General features: G+C 34.3%; 2 protein-coding genes across 2 annotated transcripts in view; both read right to left on the bottom strand.

Moving 5' to 3' along the window:
* The window catches only part of LOC107685378 (usherin), an 8,630-nt gene extending 6,844 nt beyond the window's left edge, over positions 1–1,786 (bottom strand). Inside the window, 1 exon segment of the mRNA XM_074186992.1 lies at positions 1,759–1,786. Within this exon segment, the coding sequence (XP_074043093.1) occupies positions 1,759–1,786 (28 nt within the window).
* Positions 1,787–9,163: 7,377 nt separating this feature from the next.
* The window catches only part of LOC107685376 (estrogen-related receptor gamma-like), a 16,552-nt gene continuing 9,887 nt past the window's right edge, over positions 9,164–15,828 (bottom strand). Inside the window, exons 6-7 of the mRNA XM_016481942.1 lie at positions 12,187–12,456; positions 9,164–9,575 (exon numbers count right to left, since the gene is read on the bottom strand). Of these exons, the coding sequence (XP_016337428.1) occupies positions 9,331–9,575; positions 12,187–12,456 (515 nt within the window). The 3' untranslated portion in view covers positions 9,164–9,330. The remainder of the gene's footprint in view (positions 9,576–12,186; positions 12,457–15,828) is intronic.

Below are 15,828 nucleotides of genomic sequence, written 5' to 3'. Positions count from 1 at the left end.
CTGAATTTTTTAAGTGGGGCAAATATGCAAAAAAAAAAAAAAAAACAGGAAGGGGGCAAATACCTTTTCATGGCACTGTATATATTGCAATAAAACTTGGCAAGTTACATTAACAGATTGTGACCCTGGACCACAAAACATAAGTAGTACGGTCATAAGTAGTCATAAGGTACAGGTGCATCTCAATAAATTAGAATGTCGTGGAAAAGTTAATGTGCATTGAATTTATTTAATACACGAGTTTCACAATTTGAGTTGAATTACTGAAATAAATTAACTTTTCCACGACATTCTAATTCATTGAGATGCACCTGTATATTTGTAGCAATAGCCAACAATACATTGTATGGGTCAAAATTATTGATTTTTCTTTTATGCCAAAAATCTTTAGGATATTAAATAAAGATCATGTTCCATGAAGATATTTTGTAAATTTCCTACCGTAAATATATCAAAACTTAATTTTTGATTAGTAATATGCATGGCTAAAGACTTAATTTGGATAACTTTAAAGGTAATTTTCTAAATATTTTGATTATTTTTTCAAATAGTTGTATCTCGGCCAAATATTGTCCTTTCCTAACAAACCATACATCAATGGAAAGCTTATCTGGTCAGCTTTCAGATTAGATATAAATCTCAATTTCCAAAAATTGACCCTGATGACTGGTTTTGTGGTCCAGAGGGTCACAATTATTCTAGGAGTGTACACTATAATGATATACAGTGATATACAACACACACACACTGAATACTGATGCACATTATTTAATAATTTTATTGAAGTTAGATGTTAACGCATCTGAAGTCTTAATTGTGACTTCCCAACTCCGAAATACAAACTTCCCAGGAGGACTTGAACACACCAAATCACACAAGTGATTCACAGTGTATGCAGTACTCTATTCAGTGCTGATAAGAGGCTCTCTAGTTTCACAGAGGATCCGTCCTGATCTTTCTTAGCAGTAATCACATAGCCAGAGATCTCCGCAATGAGACACGTTTGCTCTCTCTCTCTCTCTCTTCCAGATGAGGATGTTAGATAGTTGTCCATAATCATGCTTTTTAGCATTTTTATGAAAGCCAATTTTTATCAAATAAATAAATAAAATGATAACTGTGACTTTTTATATCACAATTCTGACTTTTTTTCTCACAATTTAAAGTTTATAGCTCAAAAAAAAAGAAGAAAAAAAAGTCAGAATTGTGAGATTTAATATCAGAGTTAAGAGATATAAACTCAGGTTTGCGAGATATAAACTTCAGAACTGAGATAAACTCGTGAGAAAAAAGTCTGTACTGTATATACTGTATATTGTAAAGTCTATACTGTATACTTTATATTACTGAACTGTAATATAAACTCAAGAGTTCTGACTTTTTTCTCACAATTCTGAGTTTATATCTCAGAATAAGTCTACATTTGTGAGTTATAAACTCAGAATTGTGAGACATAAAATCAGAATTCTGAGAAATAAGATAGAAAGTTGCAGTTATTTTTACTTTTTATTTCCTAGGAGAAATAAGGTTTGATCTGATGGACTGATGTTTTCTTCTCTTTATTTTAGTCCAAATTATGCACAGCACGTGTGCAAAATGTTTTATTCATTGATGCAAACAGAAACATCTATAAATCATATGATAAAGCTGCACACATCTCATCTGTGTCCAAACTCAGAGGTCAAATGAGCAGCATGTCATAAAACAAAAGTTACGATAAGAATAACGTCACAGAGAGACGGGAGGAGTTTTACTCACTGGTGTCTGTGTCCGTGGTTCCTCTCATGGGGGGTTCAGGGACCCCAGAAGTGTGTGTGACATGAAACGCGGCCCTCAAACATCAACCGTGAGTGCTGACCTCAAACATTTTACAGCTGTACATTCAAATAACACTTCTTCAGTGAAGCTGTTTGGTCTGTGCAGTCGCTTCAAGGTGAGCGTGTGTGTGTAAGGTGTCTCTGCAGCTGTAATTGTACTCCAGAGCTCTATGGTAACAGGAGGTGACAGAGAGATCAGTTACCACAGTAAAACCATGTCATTATGATATGACTCGGTGAACACAAACTCTTTTTACCTGCTACACACTTTCTGTCTCACTCACACTTTTCATCCTCAGATGGGATTTCTAAACACTAAAGAAACCGAGTTTAACCCTGTTACTGGCCTTATGATGTTTCGAGAGATCACAGATTAATATGTGCAGTATATACAGTGGGTACGGAAAGTATTCAGACCCCCTTAAATTTTTCACTCTTTGTTATATTGCAGCCATTTATTAACTTAAATGATTTTAGCAAATGGCTGCAATATAACAAAGAGTGAAAAATTTAAGGGGGTCTGAATACTTTCCGTGCCCACTGTATATATATATATATATATACAGTATATATATATATTTTTTTTTGGAGCTGACATCTTTTCATTTCACCACATTCATCACCTGTAGTATTTTCTTTGTAACTGTAAATTAACTGAAGTTATGTAACAGTTGTCACAATTTAATTAGCTTAAAAATAAGCATAAACTATGAAACTGAAACATGAAAATATGAAAAGGTTAAAACCAAGAAGAGCATAGAGCAACTATTACACAAGACATTTGAGACTTGGTTTGGACAGTTGACAGTTTACCAAATCTGACAAAAATTATTATATGAATTTAAAAACTAAGCAAAAAGAAGCATATTGCCAATCAGAAACATTGACGTGTTTGGCAATAAAACAGCAACTTCTGTTAGACTTATGCTAAACGGGGTTTTTGTTATTAACTAAAACCATTTAAAAAATAATTATTTGAAATAAGCAATAACTGAAATAAAATAAAATATAAAAAAGCTAATTTCAGCTAATTGCCAAGGCCACATTTTTCTTTTTCTTTTTTGTTTAAAGTAGCCTACTAAAATAACAAGCCTATAAAAAAACTACAACTTAATAAAAACAAATAATAAATAAAATGAACAAACAAATAAAATAAAATAAAGTAAAAACAAAAAGTTACTAAAACTTCAGCCAAAAGTAAAATGAAAATGAAAAATGTAAAAATTAATTAATTATAATTTAAAATATAAAAAAACCCCGCTATAATAGTAAAAAAAAAAAAAAAAAAAAAGTATAATAGGCTAAAACTGAAATAAAAAATAAATAAAACAAAAACACAACAAAGTTACAATTTCAACAAATTAAAATGAAAATATAAAAATTAATTAGAATTAAAAATAATAACAAAAACAATATAACAGTATTAATACTAATATAAAACAATATTTTCAAGGCAATATTTTTGATTGATTGATTGATGTGCGTTCAAGCACAGTGAGTGAATATTGCGGTTTGATGTAGTGGTGTATTTTCACCACTAGAGGCAGTGCAGATTAGCACGCAGATCATAGATATCTAATGCAGTTTAACCGATCAAAACAAACAAAGAAACAAAGGCGTAGTTTGATGACGCCATGACTGAGTGTGGAATCATGGGAGTTGTGGTCTTCATCCCCACAGCCGATGCAATCCGACGGGACTCGGCAGAAATCATGTTCATGGACGAGCTAATGATTTATTAACGTAGTAGAATGCAGCAGGGTGAGGCTGAAAGCCGTCGAAGCGAAACGCAGCCGCTGAACGAGCGTGACACACGGCTCGAAAGCAGCGGAGCTTTTATTATGCCACAGTCAACCGCTTCCGCTCCGTCCGGTCGTGCGTATGTGGGGTAAAGCAGCTGTTTTATCATACTAGATACATTTGAAAGTTCTGTTATAATGCTACTCTGTGCGGTCGTCACTGGTCTAATAAAACGCATAACATATTAAAGTGTATTTGGTGTTTCCATGTTTTCTACAAAACAAAACCGGAAATCGAGGGGTTATGACGTCATTGGCAGGCGACACAATGACACTATGGGCACGAGCCGTGTCACTAGTTAAACTTGCTTATTTCTCTGGATTTAAACATTCTTCGAAACATTTGGGATAATGTAAGTACACAAGTCAGCAAAATATATAAAACTGTTCTAGTGGTTTTTGGATATTTTAATAAAAAAAACTTACATATTGTGCCTTTAAAGAAGTAGCCTAATCATCGTTTCAACGATTTTTTAAACAATTTTGCCTTAACGTTTACGAATCACATTTACTAGTAATTTCGTCAAGTATTAAACTGAAATATTCATGAGACATAATCAATCTGCTGACACATGATCAGATATATGAAGCCACTGGATGAGTCAGTTCCTGACGCTCACTAGGCCTATATCAAACCGAGCGGATTTCGTTTATCATGACGCTGAAATGCTAATCCATTAATTCACTGCTCAGCATTCATGTTTCGCCCGGCTGCGTTTGAGACATCGAGGCTTTATTAGTGAATTAATGCACTCCGGGATAAAATCATCTGCAGATGTAATTAATCACAGACTGACTCACTTACAGCCTGACAGAAACAGAAAGCAGCACTATGAGCTCCTCTCCTCTCAGCAGTGCGGTTTGCTAAATCAACCAGCAATGTTCGGCTTTTAGAACAACGGTTTTCGATTTACGAGTAAAAATAATGACCTACACGCATAAATCATTTTAAACACTGCACTATTACATGAAAATAAGACCCACTTTAGGGTCTCTTGCTAAAGTTTTGGCCTAAAAATTACACACCGATTTCATTATCCTGAGTGTGTATAGGATATATTACACACACACACATTATATATATACACACACTCAGGATAATTAAGTCTAATTTTTAGGCCAAAACGTTAGCAAGAGACCCTAAAGTGGGTCTTATTTTCATGTAATAGTGCAGTGTTTAAAATTATTTATGCATGTAGATATGCGTTGAATTCTATAAATATATATATAGTAAAACCAAAAATTATTCAGACACCAGGTATCATTTTTTTAATATATTTTTTAACTAGTGGGTGCAGGACACTACAGTTCATTTATGTAAGTGAGGATAGCAAAATAAAGTAAACTGTGACATATTATACCCAAAAATTCTTCATACAGTGGACTACCAGTAAAATTGATAAAAATTTGGGACCAAAAATTAATCAGACACTTTGACCTGACCGTGTTTTGCTTAAGTGCTTTTCTTTAATTGCTAATGCGACCTTTTTACACCACAGACTGAACAAAATTAAGCATTGCTGTGTGTGTGTGTGTGTGTGTGTGTGTGTGTGTGTGTGTAGGCCTGTATACGCTTAAAAATAAACTTCAATTTATGCAAAATAGCCTACTACTTTATAAAAAAAATTAACTTCAACCAATGTTATTTTACAAGTGTCCATCTCAGTGTATTGTTATTGCATTGCAAGTGTCATAATAATTTAAACACTTTATACAGTATTATGTCATATTTGTTATTATAAGCCACGCTTAAAACACTAAATTTTACATTTCACGAGGCTACCTTTTTGTCCAAACAGGGTCCCGGGCCTGAAAAAGGTTAAAAGCGGTAAGTTTTGAACAGACATGAACAACTGAAAGTCTTCATAAAATATAAAAAATATCCAGACTACAAAAAGATAGTGAGTCTCGGAAATTCAGAGCAGGATCTGTCCTGCAAGCTCAACACACACACATTCTGTTAGCAGGGTTCTTCCAGTGTAAGCAACTTTTATCCGAGCCTCATTAATGACTCGCGTGGCATCTCTCAGTGAGGAGACACTAATGTGTTGATGGTTTCTGACGGCCTGTGAAATTATGCAGGTGGAGAATCTGACAGCCTGCTAATTTATCTGCATCGATTAGCTTGATTATTCATAGACGTAAAGCTACAACAGCCATTACAATGATCTAATTTTCTCAGAGAAAAAAGTCCTACACAAATACACTGAGAGGAACTTGAGACGGATCAACAGACCAGTTAACTACCCAGAATACCCTGGTAACCACCTAAAATACTCTATTAACACCATGGCGCATAGCCAAAACACACCAGATCCATGATATCTAACACAAAGTAATTATTTATTTTAATTAATTTTACGGTACATGAATATTTACTAATCTCCGTGTTTGAAGTCAGATATATGCTTGTGTATGTTTATTTATATTTATCATGCAGTTCTTGATTTCAAAAGAAAACGATCAGACTTCCATAATCTAATAAATAATTTGACATTTTGTGTTTGAACACAAATGAACGTGATGCAGCTCATAAGCTGAATAATTTTTGTGAATATAACCCTGACCGGTGTTTGCTTTCCAAACAGAAGTGTTTTAATTCCTGCTGGAAAAAAACATCTCAAGTCTTCAAATCACAGATGAAAAACACACGCCAGAACAAAAGTGAAGTCCACTGTTTAATGCATTATTGTTGAACATATTTGTCATTTTTTACATTTATTTAAATAAAAAAAAGTTATTGCATATAATCAAACAGATACTGAGGAGACAAAATTAAGTGTCGTACAACATCCACAAACCTTCACAAGCAGAAATGGTGAAAAACACACACAGAACGGTAAATAACACGGGCAGAATTCCTCACAGAGACTGAAGGAAGAACGTGTCAGATGTGACTATCACACACAGTAGAGATCAGTCTGCTCTGTTATTCATATTTACAGACACATTTCTCTGTATCTCACATAGATGCTTGGATCTTGTATCTACTGTTTCCTTTGTTACCGTAAACATATTAAATGTATTATCTGAACATCAAAAAGCCCGTTTCCGCCACAGGATAAAAAAAATAAGAAAGGTTTTCTTATTTTCTTTTCTTATTTCTTAAAAAAAATTTTATCTCACAAGTCTGACTTCTCTCCCAGAATTGTGAGATATAAACTCACATTTGTGAGAAAAAAGAACTGCAAGATAAAAAGATGTAATTCTGTCAAATAAAGTCAGAATTACGAGATATTTATATTAAAGGGTTAGTTCACCCAAAAATTAAAATTAGCCCATAAATTACTCGCCCTCGAGGCATCCTAAGTGTATATGACTTTCTTCTTTCAGACGAATCCAGTCAGAGTTTTATTAAAAATTGTCTTTGATCTTCCAAACTGTTTTAATGGCAGTCAGCGGGTGTTGCAGTGCATCAGTCCAAAAGCAGTTAAATAAAATGCGCCCATCCATAAAAAAAAAGTGCCTCACACGGCTCCGGGGGGTGAACAAAGGCCTCCTGTAGCGAATCGATGTGTTTTTGTAAGAACAATACCCATATTTAAAACGTAATAATCACTTTAATCTAGCTTGCACCAAGAGTTGTACACGGAAGCAGCTCCAGGAGGATGACGTAAGATGTCGGTGTTGCGCATGTGCCGGTGAGTCTCGTGAAAACAAACGTTTGTTTACAAAGGAGCAAAGGAAGCCAAGTTTCCTTACTTTAGCAAAAGAAAACCAGTCTCCTCTTGGTTTATATCAAAATCCTCAGACATTCCTCTTTACAAATCCTCGTTTTGTACTTCTAATTCGTGACCATTGTTTTGTTTTGATCTCTCCGCTGCACTTCCGTGTTCGTCACTTCTGAGCGGCGCATGCGCAAAGCTGACCTCATACGTCATCCGCCCGGAGCTGCTTCCAATGTACAACAGTGAGCACAAGCTAGATTCAATTGATTATTACGTTTTAAATATGGTTATTTTTCTTACAAAAACGCATCGATTCGCTACAGGAGGACTTTGTTCACCCCCCGAGCCGTGTGAGACACTTTATTATGAATGGATGCGCTTTATTTCACTTCTTTTGGACTGAAGCACTGCAACACCCGCTGAGTGGCATTAAACAGCTTGAAAGATCAAAGACAATTTTTAATACAACTCTGACTGGATTCGTCTGAAAGAAGAAAGTCATATACACCTAGGATGCCTTGAAGGTGAGTAATTTATGGGCTAATTTTCATTTTTGGGTGAACTAACCCTTTAAGTTTATACTTTATTTCTCAGAATCATGAGAAATAAACTCGCAATGTCAAGTTATACGGTCCAGTTTTGATAAAAGTCACTACTTTTCCAAGTTTATACTTTGCAATTTAGACTTTTCCACATGCAATTGCGAGCTAATGTGATGCAATTCTGAAAAACAGTCAGAATTGCAGGGGAAAAAAATCTGAATTGTGAGATAAAAAGTAAATCAGTAAATCAAATGTACTGTTAAAACATTCAGTTATTGCTTCAGAAGATACTTTATTGCTAAAAACAGATATTGCTATGGCTTTTCATTTCTGTCACTGACTGAGCAAGAACCTTCCAGTTTGGGAAAAAAACATGGCAATTGATTATGGAATAAATAAAAGCTGCAATCAGCTTTAGTTGTGCAGATCTAAATAAGCATCTGGAGACCAAAAAAATCCTTCATTAGTACGTTATCTATTATGCTATTCAGGTCACTTTTTTAATAAAGGTGCTTTGGTATGCCTCTGATGTTTCTACACTTAATTGCTGTTCATCTATGCATTATATTTATGTCTAGACTGCACCTCTGAGCCCTTTTAACTTAAATTCTGTAGTAGATGTTAACACTTTTTTCTTCATATCTGTGTGAGGAGAGCAATTACTGACTACTATTATTTGGCAAGGCTGACACTCTCTACTGTGATGAAGCTCTTGTGAAAACTGATATATAAAAAAATAAATAAATAAAATATTTGTTTAATTTAAATAAAATGCAAACAATGAACACCTTCAAGCTTGAGATGTAGTTTCTCCAATAATTTAACGATATTTATTCACATCTAGCTCTCACTCATAAATGTTTGGGCTCGGTGTGACTTGTTTTTGAAAAAAGTATTTTATGCTCACCAAGGCTGCATTTATTTGATCAAAAATACAGAAAAATCTGTAATATTGTGAAATATTATTACAATTTAAAATAACTGTTTTGTATCTGAATATATTTAAAAATGTAATTTATTCTTGTGATCAACGTTGAATTTTCAGCAACACTATTTCAGTGTCACGTGATCCTTAAGAAATCATTCTAATATGCTGATTTGCAGCTCAAGAAACATATTTTTGTGGAAGCCATAACACATTTTGGATTCTTTGATGAATAGAAAGTTCAAAAGAACGGAAATCTAAATCTTTTGTAGCATTATAAATGTCTTTACTGTCACTTTTGATCAATTTAATGCATCCTTGCTGAATAAAATTATTAATTTCCTAAAAAAAAAAAACTTTTGAACAGTACTGTATATTGGATACTTCATTTTTTATTTATCTATCATCCTCAACTATATAAAACAAACTGTATTTGTCTGAGAATATGCTGTATTATTGTTATGTGTCATGACAATGACAAGCGCCTGTGGTTTTCCCTGGATTCGTGAATAATCCTTCATCCAATCGTGTGCAGGAGGGGCGTGTCACCTCTGTTTGATGGTCCAATCAGGTAAAGGATCAGACATTTGCCTCCAGAAGTTCCAGGAAGAGTTTGTGCATGGGGACGCGTCCGTCCTGCTTGATGCTGCAGAAGTGCCGCACGGCTTTGGCGGAGGTCTGGCGGAGGAGTGGAAGGGTCATGACGAGTTTCCCTGTCCGTCGAGGGTCTTCCCTGTGATGGACACACTCGTAATCCAGAAGAGCTTCATGGAGAGAGTCCTGCAGACCCTGAACGGCCTTCACGTCCTCTATATGCATTGAGTCTGAGAGAGGGAATCAAAACATCAGGTCTTTCAGGTCTCTGAATTCTGGATGCTTTTGCTGCATTTCATTCCAAAATATTGACTGTAAATAATGCATGTGTTAAAGTTGCTATTAGCCATTTTTGCACTGACATTCATTTAAAAGAATAGTTCACCCAATAATGAAAATTTGCTCAACCTCAGGTAATCCAAGATGTAGATGAATTTGTTTCTTCATGGGAACAGATTTGTAGAAATGTAGCATTACTTCACTTACTCACCAATGGATCCTCTGCAGTGAATGGGTGCCGTCAGAATGAGAGTCCAAACAGCTGATAAAAACATCACAATAATCCACACCACTCCAGTCCACCAGTTAACATCTTGTGAAGTGAAAAGCTGCATGTTTGTAAGAAACAAATCCATCAAGAAGTTTTTAACTTCAAACTTCTGGCCAAAAATTCCAGTCCATAATCCGTAATAAAGCTTCATCCAGTGAAGATGCCCATCCCCTGATGTATTTTCAGATCAAAACCTACTAACATATTTGTTTAGGAATTTTTTGGACTGTTTTAGTTTGTTCTTGATCTGTGCATATTTCTCTCCTGATTCAGACAAGATGACTTTTTCACTGGAGGAAGCAATATTATGGATAGAGGACTCCTATTTTCACCTTAATTATGTATTTGTTTTTTAGGAACATGCAGCTTTTCACTTTAAGTGAAGTGAAGTGAGTGACGTGTGGCCAAGTATGGTGACCCATACTCTGAATTCGTGCTCTGCATTTAACCCATCCAAGTGCACACACACAGAAGTGAATACACACACCGGAGCAGTGGGCAGCCATAAGACATAATTGTCTTATAAGTGCACTTATAAGACGTAATTGATGGACTGGAGTGGTGTGGATTGCTTGTGGATTATTGTGATGTTTTTATCAGCTGTTTGGACTCTCATTCTGACGGCACCCATTCACTGCAGAGCATCTATTGGTGAACAAATTATGGAATGCTACATTTCTCCAAATCTGTTCCATTGAAGAAACAAACTCATCTACATCTTGGATGGCCTGAGGGTGAGGACATTTTCAACAAATCCACCGATATGATGGCCATATATTGGTCACACTGTAGTTAAGCAGTTATAAAACATAAAAGATTTATGTTCTTTTTTAAATTTTTTTAATTATGCATATTTTTGTATATATTTACACAAAATGTAAACATGATGTAAAATTCACATTAAAGAAGATCTGCATATTTATTTATATATTTATTCATTAAGCAGAAGATTACTGCTACCTAGTTGAAAACAAACACTTATAAAATGAACATGACATGACATTACCACTATGACCAGTAGATGGCTGCAGAGGATCACTGATTCATGTATTCACTTGCCGTTTCCACTCCCTTATGTATAGTTAATCAAAGGGTGAGTGATTTATGTAGTTACTTGATAATAATATTTGAGCTCATTTAAAATTCTAAACAACAAAATCAAAATATAAACAAAGAAGGTTTTTTGTTGATTTATAAACTTTTATTAAAGAAATGTGTAAAATGTTGCTCATCAGAATCATGGGTTCGATCGAAAAATGTAGGCCTGTATGTTAAATGCAGTGCAGTTTTCTCTGGATAAAAGTAGCCTATGTAAACGTAAGAGCCCTTGAGCAGATCAGACAAGACCAAATTAATGAATGAATGAATAGTAGGCTAATAATTATAATAATAATGATGATGATAATAACAAAAAAAAAGAATGTGTTATTTTCACACATTTCACACACATTAAGGTTATCAGAATTAAAAGTTAAATCTGTCATTGCAGCTTTTTGAAGTGCGAATTTTGTTTGGAAGGATGAAATAATAGTAGGCTACATTTTCTTCTGTTATTTTATCGGTTATTAAATCAGATACATAGAAGCACAGTAAAATTATTTATTTGAATGCATTTGTGAGAGCGCGATTACGTGTAAATTAGTCCTGCCTGTCTGTGCAACAGACTGAGACCGTGTCTGTCTCTCTACTAATAGTGAAGCTGTGTATTTTGATTACTTCAAAACACAAAGAAATTTTCGCTATAACTTTTCTGTTTCTAAGCATTTTTTTTGACAAATCACAGGGCAGCGTTGACAATATTTTTTGTTTCTGTGTGTGAGTGATCTGTTATGTGTCTGTACATGTGTGTTTGCAGTACAATCCTTGTAGGCAGAACTAGTTTAGAACGGCTATAGTTATGGCATTAATTGTGCTAGTGATTGAGCGGTAGTGGAGCACAAACCAGAATTCTCCGACTTTCAAAAGATCCCTGCTTCAGTTAAAATTACGCTGCTCCGCTCTCAATGCACTTCGATCCCATACGCTGCTTTGGGGTGGCAACTGGGGTGGCAAAGCTCATTTTAAGGGTGGCAGTTGCCACCCCGTGCCACCCTTGTGGACAACGCCACCGCATCTTGGATGGCCTGAGGGTGAGTAGATTTTCAGAAACTTCCATTTTTAAGTGAACTATCCCTTTATTTTATTTATTTATTTATTCACTTTTTAACGCCATGCCAGCATCAAGGCTATTTTAGTCTATTCCTTTAAATGGTCCATGCAGAAATGTTCTGCGCAAGTATCTGTATCTTTACCTGAGTTGGCGAGAGCAATGGCTTTCAGAGTGACAAACTCTTCTCTCTCCAGCCTCATGGACCTGTACCTGCGCACCAGCTGTAATATGGCCTTGTGGAGCTCCAGCAGACCTGCTGATTTGGCCTGTTCAGCATCCATGATGTAATCCTCCGCAAACACCAGTTTGTCCTCGCAGGGCAGCGAGCGGAAAGCCACACGCAGGATGAGGATCTCCATCCACGCGCTCTGCAGGAGACTCATCTGATCGGACAGACAGAGGCTGGAGAAACCTGCAGGAGTGATGGAGTGACTGGTCAGATAACCATCTCTTTAAAAAACAACTAACTAAATAAACCTATGATTCATGTAATTGGCTAAAGAAATAATAAAAGTACCTAAATATTAAAAATAAACAACTTAGATAACTAATTAAACTACTACACAAATAAAGCAAACACCCATATAAGTAAATAATCAGCTAAATAGTTCAATAAATAACCAAATACCTAAATATGTAAATAAACAACTAAATAAGTACATAATCAGTTAAATAACTAAAAATAAATGATCAGCCAAATAGTTAAATAAATAACCTATCACCTAAATATCTAATTTTCTAAACAACTAATAAGATAAACAAACCAATATAAATAACCAATCACATAACTGTCTAAACAAACAACTAATTCCCTAAACAACTAAATAAACTAATCATGACCTAAATAAGTAAATAATCAGATGACTAAAACAACTTATCAGCTAAGTACTTATCAACTAAACAAGTAATACTAAACATCTAAATAAGTAAATCAGATAAATAGCTAAATAAATAACCAATCACATAAATATAATTAAACAACGAATGTCCTAAACAACCAATAGGATAAACAAACTAAATAAATAACCAATCACATAAATATCTAAACAAACTATTTCCTAAACAACTAAATAAACAAATAATCATTTAAGTAAGTGAATCAACTAAATAACAAAACTACAAATAACTTAATTAACTGATGAAACCAATAATCAGCTAAATGAGTAATACAAAACCAATGATCTCCTAAACAACAAATAAGAGAAACAAACTAAATAAACAACTAATCACATAATTATCTAAATAAACAACAAATTCTGAAAACAACAAATCAACACCTAAATAATCAGCTAATTACGACCAATTACATAATTATCTAAATAAACAATAAACAACTAATTCAAATCAATAAACAACTAAAGCAAATTGTCATGCAAGTAAAGAGCTAATTAACACTAATCAGCTAAATGAGAATAGGAAACACCTATATAAGTAAATAATCCGCTAAATAGTTCAATAAATAACCAAATACCTAACTATGTAAATAAACAACTAAATCAGTTGAATAACTAAACAACTAATCCTTTAATTAACTAAACTACTAATCAGCTAAATAAGAAATACAAAACAACTGAAGTAAATTATCAGCTAACTAACAATCACCTAAATATCTAAACAAACGACTAATCTCCTAATCTGATAATAACCACATAATAACCTAAATCCCTAGCTATATAACTAAAACAACTTGCCAGTGCAGTAACTAAATAGCCAAATAATTTAAATACTATCTAGCTAAGTAAATAAAAATAATCGAATTAATCGCTTAACTATATTTTAAAAAAACTTCCAAATATCTAAATAAATAGAACTAATCAGCTAAATAACTGCCTCTGAGATGTTGAAGCAGATGAATGAAAAGTGACAGATAAAACCCAGCTAATTTGACACTGGACTCTGACCTCTGTTAGGAAGGAAAGCTTCTCTGTGTGTGACAGAGGTTTGTCCCCAGCGTCAATGATGGACCAATCTCTCTCATTCACGTTCTCTCACACTTAATTAAAAAGCCAGTGATTAGTTTGGTGTGGCGAGGGAGGAGAGCAGCTTTGATTCGATTTTTTCAGCCATCACTGATGTTTATCAGAGGCCGTAATGACTCGAATCTCTCACTGGCTCTCCTCCTGAGTGACGTTCATTAGCTGATTGGATCTCGGCGCTGATCGATCGCGGGCTGAATGAAGCAGCGCTGCCGTTCACGCTGAGCTCCAGAGACACAGCCGTATTGACGTCTGTGAAACGTGTTAACGGAATCAAAGGGCCCTCGTGACACTCAAACAACGCAAATAAAACAACCCCAGAGCCATTTGAATCAGCAATGTCCTCTTCTATTGTACGTCCTGCTTCAGACGCTGGGGAAAAGACAATGCTGCTGCTGTCACACACTGTTGACATGAACACACACAACTGCTCCTTGTGTATGTAAAACACACACACACGTTGGTTTATGTTTGTGGGGACTTTTTATAGACATAATTCTTTTTATACTGTACAAATAACCCTAACCCTAAACACAAGCCTCACAGAAAACTTTCTGCATTTTTTCACTATTTAGTATGATGTACAAGGTCAAAATTGTCAGGTTTTACTATCATTGTAGGGACATTTGGTCCTCACAACGTAGGTTTTATCTGGACGACACACGCTCACACATACACATAGATACACTACCGTTCAAAAGTTTGGGATCAGTAAGGCTTGTAATGTTTTTTAAAGAAGTCTCTTCTGCTCATCAAGGCTGCATTTATTTGATCAAAAATACAGATAAAACAGTAATCTTGCAAAATGTTATTACAATATAAAATAATGGCTTCTATTTTAATATCCTTTAAAATATAATTTATTTCTGTGATGCAAAGCTGAATTTCCATCAGCCATTGCTCCAGTATAAAGTGTCACATGATCCTCATTCTAATATGCTGATTTATTATTAGAATGATCAATGTTGGCAACAGTTGTGCTGCTTTTTATTTTTTTGGAAACATACTTTTTTCAAGATTCTTTCATGAATAAAAAGTTAAAAAGAACAGCATTTATTCCAAATATAAATCTTTTCTAACAATATAAATCTTTGCTATCACTTCTTAACAATTTAACACATCCTTGCTGAATAAAAGTTTTAATTTCTTTCAAAAAAAGAAAGAATAAAAATTTACTGTCCCCAAACTTTTGAACTGTAGTGTATATTGTAAGAAAAGATTTCTATTTTAAATAAATGCTCTTCTTTTTAACTTTTTATTCATCAAAGAATCCTGAAAAAAAGTATCACAGGTTCCAAAAAAATATTAAGCAGCACAACCGTTTCCATCACTGATAATAAATCAGCATATTAGAATGATTTCTGAAGGATCATGTGACACTGAAGACTGGAGTATTGATGCTGAAAATTCAGCTTTGCATCACAGGAATAAATTCAATTTTAATGTATATTAAAATAGAAAAACAACAACGTTATTTTACATCATAATAATATTTCACAATATTAAATTTTTTCCTGTATTTTTGATCAAATAAATGCAGCCGTGATGAGCAGAAGAGACTTCTTTAAAAAACATAAGTCGTTCTGATCCCAAACTTTTGAACGGCAGTGTGTATGGAGCTGCATTAGTTTTATCATAAATACTGTCAAAGTAGTAATATTGTGACATTTTCATTACAGTTTAAATAAATGTTTTCTAAATGTAATTTATTATGTTGTGTTTTCAGCATCATTACTCCAGTCTTCAGGGTCAAATGATTCTTCAGAAATCATTCTAATATGCTGATTTGCTGCTCAAGAAACATTTCT

This window comes from Sinocyclocheilus anshuiensis, unplaced genomic scaffold (assembly GCF_001515605.1).
Source record: "Sinocyclocheilus anshuiensis isolate Anshui unplaced genomic scaffold, SAMN03320099.WGS_v1.1 scaffold769, whole genome shotgun sequence".
Taxonomy (NCBI): domain Eukaryota; kingdom Metazoa; phylum Chordata; class Actinopteri; order Cypriniformes; family Cyprinidae; genus Sinocyclocheilus; species Sinocyclocheilus anshuiensis.
This window is presented reverse-complemented; position numbering and strand designations above follow the sequence as displayed.